Genomic DNA, 10,200 nt, shown 5'->3' with positions numbered 1-10,200 from the left:
GGAGAGAGCGAACCATCTTACCAACTGAACCAAATTCTATTAGTTTTGTTTACACTTAATTCTGACCTCAAATATATGTGAACAATTCAAACATGTTATAAGTGGGACTCAGTTATACTCAAATGTTTTTAGTAAAAGAACTCGTACAATTTATCTCCTCCTTTGTATACACCTTGCATGATTTAAACCCTTAACCTATAAAATAGAAAGGAAACACATGACGAGAAGACACCTAACCGTCACACCATGTCCGATCACCTCATTTGCTAAATGACAAACATTAATTAGTTGACTTATTGTAGTTAAAGTTTATGTATTTAAGTATTTTAATAAAGGTTTGGATCTGATAGAATATTATTGTAAAACTAGTTCATGACTCACGTGTGACCCATTCTTTGAGGCCCAGCCCACGGATCATTGTTCCCACACCCCACCCCTATATATAAAACAATATAGCATCTTCATAATATTGTAGCAAAAGCATATTCTCATTCTCCTTGCATAACAATCAACTTCTTACTTTCTAAAATTCCTTTTGGTGATCATTACCGAAAACATGGCCGGATTGTTGGAACAGGCTAAGCAGTTCGTGTCCGATACGGTGGCTAGCATGGCCAAGCCCGAGGCGACTGTGACCGACGTTGATCTAAAAAGCATTGCCCTTGGCTCGGTCACATACAACGCTAAGGTCAACGTGTCAAATCCTTATAGCACACCTATTCCAATAGGAGAGATTCGTTACGTTCTCAAAAGTTCGGGCAGGTATTATTCGTCTGTTATCATTTCTGTTGATTTATTTCGTATAGTTTATCGATCATGCTCGCACAAACTAATATTTTACTTGAATTGTTTACCAAAAACAGTAGTTTTATAGAAAACTTAGATATGCTTTTGGTAAAGTTTGGATGAACTTATGGTATGCTTTTGTCTAGTTTTGACAAGGTCAATGCTTAATAATATATATATTTTGCAACTAAAATGTGACAATTTGCATTCATAATAAATGAATGGATTATTGTTGACATGGTAAGTTTATGTGGATTATGAAATTATCAAGTCATTTTTGGTGTCTAATGGATTAACATAGACTTTTCAACCTTTTATCACAATTTAAAGTTTTTGATTCATTAGTTAGTTTCATTTGTCTATAAATTTCTATACTATATAATAAACAAAATTTTCTTATTGGCACATGTCATTACCATATTAATTCTTATAAAATTTTCCCTTATCTCTCTCATATTAAATACATTTATCTTTATTATTAATAATTTTGTATTTTAAATTTTCCTTCATCTCTCTCATATTAAATACATTTTTTTTCTTTTAATTATTCAAACTCTTAAAAGACAAATTAACTATTGTCGGTGTTTATGTCAATTCAAACGATTGGTTTTTTAACCGGTTAAAGTATCAAACATGGTTCAAGTCAAAACAATTTATTATTAGAATGGGTTTCGATCCACTGGTTGGTTTAAGAAAGTAGCCATTTACAACATTTTTTTAATTTGCTATTTAATCAACTCATCATTTATGTTAAATTCATCATCTTAAAAATCCACAAAAATATTAACACTATACTATATATTTTGGTTTTTCATGCGGTAAAGGCAACTTCTTACCTTTGGAATACAAATGTTAAACGTTAGCACACTGTTAATCAGACGATGAATTGACTTTGTATATCCTTATATTCTTCATATGGTATCTATCAGACATAAAATGATACGTTACAAGAAAGTATTAGTTTCTTGACTTTTTAAATGACCTCAAAAATTAAGGTTGTTAAGTTATAGGTTAGTTCTAAAAGCTGATGTTGAATTGATGCTGATTAAAAAAAATAACTAGAAAATGGTCTATGCAATGAAATTAAGCTACATGTGAAAATACAATATGATAACCGTGCTATTGAAGCCGAAATTATATCCGAAAATAATATTGGAACTCACAATTTTATTTATTTATTTTTTAAATTCTACACCTTTAGATAAAAGTACTAATTTTAAAGAATGGAATTTCCACTTAATTTTTGTTTGGAATGAAGATTAACAAAAGCGAAGGTCAATCATTGTAGATTGTTGATTTGTTTTTTAGACAATTTGTTTTAACTCATGACCAATTATTTGTTGCATTATCTAGAGTTAAAATCAGAAACAATGTGGGACTACTAATTTTTGAAAAAACAAGTAAATTTACAAATAAAACTACACATATTGTGTATCAAGAAATATTTAGAAATTTATAAATTTTCTATTTCCATATTGTATAGTGTGTAATTTATTATACCATATAATATATCTTTATATCTGTTGAACATAATTTTTTGTATGTCACGTTATGTTATTGTTTAAATAAATTTATTTATTATAACTCGTGTGCTACACGGATAACTAACCTAGTATTATACTATTATTACGTTATAGAATATTTTTGTAACACCACAAGTCATTGTATTTATTGCTTTATTTGTATTTATTAAATTAAATTATTTTGACCAAATCTTTAATGGTTTCATATAAAACAAGTAATTTTTATGAGACAAGTAAATGCTACTTTATACATTATATTGATATTTATTAACTTGCCATTTTAACCAAATATTTTTAATGGTTTCATATAAAACGAGTAACTTTTATGCAACAAGTGCGTGCTAATTTTAGTGATTATATTTATAATTTTTATTTTTTTATTTGACCGTTGACATTTTTGCTGTATATAGAACGGTGTGTGAAAAGAAATTAAATCGTAAAACCTTTAATAGTAGTTTTTAAATTTCATTTTTGTAATATTTATGATTTTTTAGACGTATGGTCAAATGTGTCACACTTCGATTTTAATGCTTCACATTTAAAAGATAAATAAATACTTTGATACAAAATTAACATGCATAGCATATTTATATATCTTTTGAGAGAAATTATTTTATAGTGAACGTGAAATTTCATATATTCGTACGTACGTATATACATACATAAATCTAGTGTCGTACATGATACTGAGTTTGGGTTAACTTTGAACTAGCGAGATAGGGACAGGAAAGATCCCAGATCCAGGCTCGCTTAAGGCGAGCGGTGACACATTGCTAGATGTTGAGATTAAGGTGCCACACAGCATATTAGTGAGCTTGGTGAAGGACATTGCTGTTGATTGGGACATTGATTACGAGCTTCAAGTCAACCTAGTTGTTGACCTTCCACTTATCGGTGACATTAGCATACCGGTCAGTAGCAAGGGCGAGATCAAGCTTCCTTCACTCACCGACTTCTTCTAAATCGAGTTAAAAGAACTAAAAATAAGATCATGATGATCACATATAATTTATTTTAAGTGTGTTTTAACCCGTAGTCTCGTATTGAATTCGTATTGAATTTGAAGAATGTGTATTTGTACATTCACATCGATTCATTATCACATGTTAATTTGTCACGTATTTTCTATTTTACCACGTCATAGACTGATATGCATGTACTTGTTGACATCACTTGTTTTATTGTACGTGGGGTGATAATTGTAACTTTTACCCACTTTCGGCTACAAAACAAACTTAATGTGTTTCATTTACTTAATCAGACTTGTTGAATGGGTGTTTGTATTAATTTGAAAATACAGGGGTAATAGTGTAATACTTTAAGCAAACAAGTAACGTTGAAATACTCTCATAGCTTGTAATTATTGATAAGGGTTCGTACCGGTTTTTAGTAACCCTTATGAACTTGTTATTGATTGTTTATTTTCTCTTACTATCAATTTTTTGTCTTAAGTTCTTGATCACCTATTAATTTCTTATAATTTTTTTCTTTAGTCTTAAGTACCTGTTTTGGGGGTCTTTGGAATTGCTTATTGAAATTAGTTATTAACTTTTATAAGTTTAAAAGGCTTCGGGGAGGGTGGCTTTTGCTACTCTTTTTAAACGGAAGAAAAAGAGTTTTTGATAAGTAAGGGGAAATTTACATCACAAAACTCCTATTGACTTTTTGCAAAAGTCAAAAGAAGCTTAAAATAAAGGAATCCTAAAAATGCCCTTATATACTTTCCACTTGATTTCCTGCGACAACGTGCAAAATTGCAAATACATAAATAAACCATTAAAATGACACCAAATAACTTGAAAATAGTTTAATTGGAACCGTGATAATCAGTTGCTTAACTTGTTATTTTCATTGGTCCGACCTGCCATCCCTCTCTTCTACCCACCTTAGTCCAATTTTCATTTTCCTATTTCCGTGATTTGCCTTGTTCGATTTTCGGTTTCTGAATTCCTTATCCAGCCCCGACTGTCTATCCAATTCCGTTTCCCGATTCTCCGTCTATTTCTATTTTTAATTGTTATTTCCGATAGCAAATCACCAGCCGCAATTTCCAATCTCTGTTTTCCGCCATTTATTTCCGTTTATTTCTCCACATCCGATTCGTTCAGATTTCCTCCCGATCATATTCGGATTATATTCAGATTGCACCGGTTAATCCGATTTACATCCTGATCTCGGACTGCACATCGATTATACCTCTTAACCGCTACCATACGACCTCTGTTTTTCAGTCACTTACATCTCGGTTTCGATTCAATCATGGTGAAGCTTACAGTGAAATTAGATCTACATGAGCAACAGATTTTACAATTACAATCGGATGTTACCGAAATTAAGGCAACGTTGAAGGTTTTGGAAGCAAATCGTCTGGAATCGATCGAATTCCCTAAGGCGGTTTTGAGTTGGATGAATTCACAGGAGCATCGCCACGACACACGTTCGTTGGGCTCGGGGCTTTCTGATGAAGGTTTTTCTGGTTCGGGGACGGGATCTTGTCCGGTTGCTCTTCCTGTGGGTTTGCCTTAGGTTGTGAACAAGGTGCAATTGCCTGAGTTCACTGGTTTCGATCCGCAAGAAAGGATTCAGCAGGCCAATCTGAATTTTGATATCCACACTTTAGAGAAAAAGAAAAGAGAATTGGCGGCAAAACTATCATGCTCGCGATCTGCCGTAAACTCAAACAGCCTTGCAAATTTGATGTCGGTTAGGGTTGATGGGGCTATGTTGGAGGATACACACAAGAAGTTGGACTCAAGAACGGTGGTGGGCCACGGTGTGACACTGACACTAGCTCTGGAACTGGATTGTCCGGATTTGGACTCGCTGAAATGCTCACCTGACAACTTTCATGTTGGAACGGTTCTGAATTTGGTGTTCACTCCATTTGATAGAGGAAAAGCTACACTGTATCATCGTCCTCTCAACAGACCGTGTTTTAGGCTTTCAGTTACGTGGCATATTTGGGTCATGCATGGCCATCCGCGGCCACCAGAAGACGAATCTGGATTCTGGGTTCCGTTTCTGATCAAAGTCTTGGGGACAAGACTTTTTCGAAGGGGGGGGGGAGGGGTATTGATAGAATCATATCCTAAGTCTACTCTAATTGTCATTGTCTATTAATAGAGGGGGGTTAGTGTAATTAGTAGTCTTATAAATAAGGCATTAGTCTCTAGTGGAGGGGAAGGAATATAATTGGTTAGTTTGTTGGCTCATGCTTATGCATTGAAAAGGGCATAGCCCTGGAACCACTTAGGTGGTTAGTTATCTTGTAGATCTTTGTGATCATCATCTTCTCCATAATAATATTTCAATTCCACCATTGTTGTTCATTTTGAGCTTCGATTTAGTTTCAATATCTATCAATTTTGTTTCTTTTTAATTTAAACTATTAGTAAACCATGACAATCAAAAGTGAAAAAAAGTGAGTGAGAGCCCCGTGCTTATGTAACAATGACGTGTATTTCTTTTTAGTTAAACCACTACACTCAGTCTAAGAGCACTCACAACGCTAAGTTTGTGGGTGCAATCCGTCATAGATTCCATCTCACAAACCCAAGCAACAAACTTATGTGTTGGGTGCAAGTCGTTGACTTGAAGACAGACCGGAGAGGTGGGTCACCCTCTCTCTCCCTCACATGCATATATACATCTATTATATATATGCATATATAAAAACTTTTAGTGGGGTTTGTGAATGTTTAGTACTGAGAAAAAAAAAGTGATGGTCTTTAAGAAAAATTTAGAATTTGTCATGTCATTTTGTGAAGCTTCAGTGTTTTTATTGCTCTAATGGGTTGGCACCTACGTACCTGGCTTCCCCATTACAAATGAAATTAATCTGATTGTCCGCCAAATTAGTTCCTCAAACATAAACACAGACCATATCAACGCCTCTTACCACACTCATACCAGAGTCCTCCACTCCACTTTAACACATCTCCAGAACCGTGGTTAGCACATTTTCCAAGTGCGTTAGAGTCGAACGCTAAGTCACTACACATGGTCTTATATATTTATCATAAAATACTAAAATACCATCAAACAATAATCAATTTCCAAATGACGTGTCCTAGTCCACCTAACCAAACAAATAAATAAAGAGAATACGATGGGGGGAGCGTTGAGGTTTTTCATTTTCAAACCTTCTTCAAATTCATTACCTCTCCTTCGCCATTAATATCCTTCTTTCCTTCCTCTCTTTATTTAATTAATTTATTACACCATCCCACCAACCTTCTCTTTCTCTAACTCCACCAAATGGACACCAACACCATCACCAACCACCAATCTCATCACCACCACCACCAACCACCACTAATACCACCCACACCTACCTAACCAACATCGGCCTCGGTTACGCCATCGCCATCGCCATCGCCTTCCTCGTCTTATTATCCTCTCTACTTCTCGTCTCATACATCTGCTTACGTCACCAACGTCAACGCCTTCACAACCATAACCCTAACAATAACCATAACGGTAGCAGCGTTATCCTCCCGAGCATAATATTCGTGGACGAAATGAACGAAGGCGATGACGATGCACAAAACGGCGTCGTTGGACTAGACGAAGCTGTGATTAACTCATACCCTAAGTTTTTATATAATAATAATAATAATAATAATAATAATAATAATAATAATAATAATAATAATAATAATAATAACGGATATGATGAAATTAGAACGATGTGTGCTATATGTTTGTGTGAGTATAAAGAGGCGGAGATGATGAGGATGTTACCGGATTGTAAACATTGCTTTCATCTTAAGTGTGTTGATGCGTGGTTAAGGCTTAATGCTACGTGTCCGGTTTGTCGTAGCTCGCCGCTTCCCACGCCGTTGTCTACGCCCTTGGCGGAGGTTGTTCCGCTCTCGCAGTACTCTGATGGCCGTCGAAGGAGGTGATTGTTTGTAGGACGACTGAGTCGAATTATGTAATTTGATCTGGAAGTTATGTTTTGGATTGGTTAATATAAGATTGTTTTTTTAGCTCATGAGATTTCAAATTGTTGTTTTGATTGAATCTCCAGTTTTATTTGATGGAACCCTAGGATGAGATTAGTAGTGTGCCGGGAGAGTAACCAGGCGAATACGTTACTGGATGTATTGCTTTGGTACCGTTCTCATTGATCGTATCAAATTCATTCGTGATTAAGAACTATAATTCGTATCAAATTTATTTGTAATTGTGAAACCAAAATTCATATCAAAGTCATTGGTAATCAATAAGCAATAATATCAAAATTAAAACATACAAAGTTAATGTCCCAAAAAGTTTATCAATTTCTTTAGAAAAACAAAAACAAAAGGTAAGAGATACAGTACTTAATACCGGAAACCGGCACTTAACTACATGCGGTGTTGTAAAAGTCGCCAGTCGACGGCGGAGGGAGGATTAGCGTTTAATTAGAATTAATTGAGATTAATCGCGATTAATTGGATAAAACTTTAATGTATAAGTTTAAGTTTTATGTATACACACATATTTTTATATGTAATTTTCAGTTTCATACATGCACAAACACAATTTGACCGGAATAGCTAGAGTCTTGCTGGAAACCGCTGATTTTGGATGGAATCTTGCCAGAAACCACTGATTTTGACAAGAATCTTGCTAGAAACCGCAGATTTTGGCCAAATTTGACCATTGACCGATTAATTGGCCGATTAGCCCAAAATTAGTTAGTGAAGTGGGGACTAGCGATTAATCGGGGATTAATCGGCGCCTAGTCGGGATTTTTGCAACACCAACTACATATACCCAAAAAAAACTTTATGTTTTTCAGTCATTACTTAATACCGAAATATAAAAAATTTACAGTTACCGATAACAAAAATACCAAATGTCGATTATGGAAAAGTGGGCATTGAATAGTGTACCGTATGTATCGGTATACTGTATCGATACGGTACCTAGCGTTTGAAAAAAAAATCTCTCTATTGAACCCTAATTTATATGATTGAACTCATATAGAAATAAAAACAAATCAAATACACTTTGATGACTGGTCAACGTGCCCCTTGCTTGTCACGTTTTTCTTACAGTAGGTAAGATATTCCTTTATTTAAGCATTACTCTATTGATATTTTCATCTTAAATTTTGCATAACTTGTGCTGCATTTTATGCTTCGAGCTTCACAATATAGGTACACGTGATTTTAAAAACATTTTTAATTGTTCTTGATCCATCTGTCAACTTTATATTATATCGTGTAGATTTGAATACTCCAATAGAATATAAGAACCTTGAATCGGATGCCAATTTGTTGTTAAACTAATACATAAAATAATCAAAATCAAATCTTGAAAATAAGCACAAATTCAAGAATCAAAAGATTCTTATCTGAAAATATACGACAAGTTACATGTTACATATTTATAAAATTTGTAACACTTTATCTAACATTGAAGCTACTCGTTTTCTAGCTAACCATTTAGCTTCCAATTGTATAGTGGGACTTAAGTTTTGATGGTTACTAGCATTTTGGTGCGAATGGTAGTCGTATGATTATTGCATTCGCGTGTGTGATCGAGGGATGAGAAAGATGAAGTTAAGTCTATTAAGAGGAATTCCAAGGTGTGTTTCCATATTGGGTGTTCTTTCACTTGTATGTATTGTTTATTTCAAATTTTACTCTTTGAAGCCTTTTATCTTTTCGGATACAAAATGCATGTATAATGCTAATCTCTATGTTAACACTCGTCGTCAGATAAGTATATTAGACATTGTTATCAAGAAGATAGATCACGAAATAACTGATATAAGAGATTCCCAGAACGAGTCACCCGAGGCATTGAGATATGCTTCGTTTCTTGCTGACATTTTGGGTCTAATCGAGTCTGCAAGTTCTATTAGTCTAGATGCCGAGGTTGTGACAGGGTTGAACATGTCACAACCGGTTCTTATCTCTCCGGATTTCTTTTTAACAGAAGAAATCCGGAAATATATTCGGATAAAACCGAATAGGTTAGGAAAGCAAAACTTCATGGGAGCAAACGAGACGTTTACAAGCATAGGACATGCTTGTTTTTCAATGAAACAAGAACTCGAAGAGTATATGAATTATGATGTGGGTGATATATGTGATGATGATTGGAAACTCGCTCAACGGTTAATGGTTCACGGGTGTGACCCATTGCCGAGAAGAAGATGCTTCTCACGGGCCCCACGGTTTTATACAAAGCCACTCCCATTCCCGGAGTCAATATGGAGCCTTCCAGATGATAAAAACGTGCGGTGGAGTCAGTACAAATGCAAAAACTTTACCTGTCTCGCTGCCAACAAGACAGGTAAAGGATTTTTCAAATGTTCAGATTGTTTCAATCTGACTCATCATGAAAACCCTAGATGGGTTGTACCTATTTACCCAGACCCGTCTTCAAACTCGACTCCTGATTTTCGTATCACCGACATTCTTGATTTGAAGCCCGGTGAGATACGTATCGGGTTGGATTTTAGTGTGGGGACGGGTACTTTTGCTGCTAGGATGAGGGAACATAACGTGACAATTTTATCCGCTACAATTAATCTTGGGGCCCCGTTTAGTGAAATGATTGCGCTTCGGGGACTTGTACCTATCTACTTGACAATAAATCAACGACTTCCATTTTTCGACAACACTTTGGATTTGATCCACACGACACGGTTTCTAGACGGTTGGATCGACTATGTGTTGTTGGATTTTGTACTTTATGATCAGATAGGGTACTTAGGCCAGGAGGGTTGTTATGGATTGACAGTTTTTCCTGTTTAAAGGAGGATTTGGATGGTTACTTAGAGGGGTTTAATATGTTAAGGTACAAAAAGCACAAATGGGTTGTTGTACCAAAAGTTGATAAAGAGGTCTTCTTTTCTGCTGTTTTGGAAAAGCCCCCTAGGCCTTTTTAG

At 35.1% G+C, this 10,200-nt stretch overlaps 2 protein-coding genes and 1 pseudogene across 2 annotated transcripts; all 3 read left to right on the top strand.

Moving 5' to 3' along the window:
* The first annotated feature begins 234 nt into the window (after positions 1-234).
* On the top strand, positions 235-3,312 carry LOC143550426 (desiccation protectant protein Lea14 homolog). Its single transcript, XM_077041070.1, has 2 exons — positions 235-762; positions 3,022-3,312. The coding sequence occupies exons 1-2, from the start codon at positions 557-559 to the stop codon at positions 3,269-3,271; spliced, it is 456 nt and encodes a 151-aa protein (XP_076897185.1). The 5' UTR covers positions 235-556; the 3' UTR covers positions 3,272-3,312.
* Positions 3,313-4,568: 1,256 nt separating this feature from the next.
* On the top strand, positions 4,569-7,217 carry LOC143550432 (uncharacterized). Its single transcript, XM_077041076.1, has 3 exons — positions 4,569-4,824; positions 4,930-5,215; positions 6,589-7,217. Exons 1-3 carry the CDS (start codon positions 4,569-4,571, stop codon positions 7,214-7,216), a joined length of 1,170 nt encoding a protein of 389 aa, XP_076897191.1. The 3' UTR covers position 7,217.
* A 1,488-nt stretch (positions 7,218-8,705) lies between these two features.
* On the top strand, positions 8,706-10,200 carry LOC143550425 (putative methyltransferase At1g29790; annotated as a pseudogene).

Source organism: Bidens hawaiensis, unplaced genomic scaffold, assembly GCF_021521415.1.
Source record: "Bidens hawaiensis isolate Kalapana, Puna unplaced genomic scaffold, B.hawaiensis_p1.1 tig00016041_1, whole genome shotgun sequence".
Classification (NCBI taxonomy): Eukaryota; Viridiplantae; Streptophyta; class Magnoliopsida; order Asterales; family Asteraceae; genus Bidens; species Bidens hawaiensis.
The sequence above is the reverse complement of the archived record's forward strand: the minus strand, read 5'-3'. Positions and strand labels throughout refer to the sequence as shown.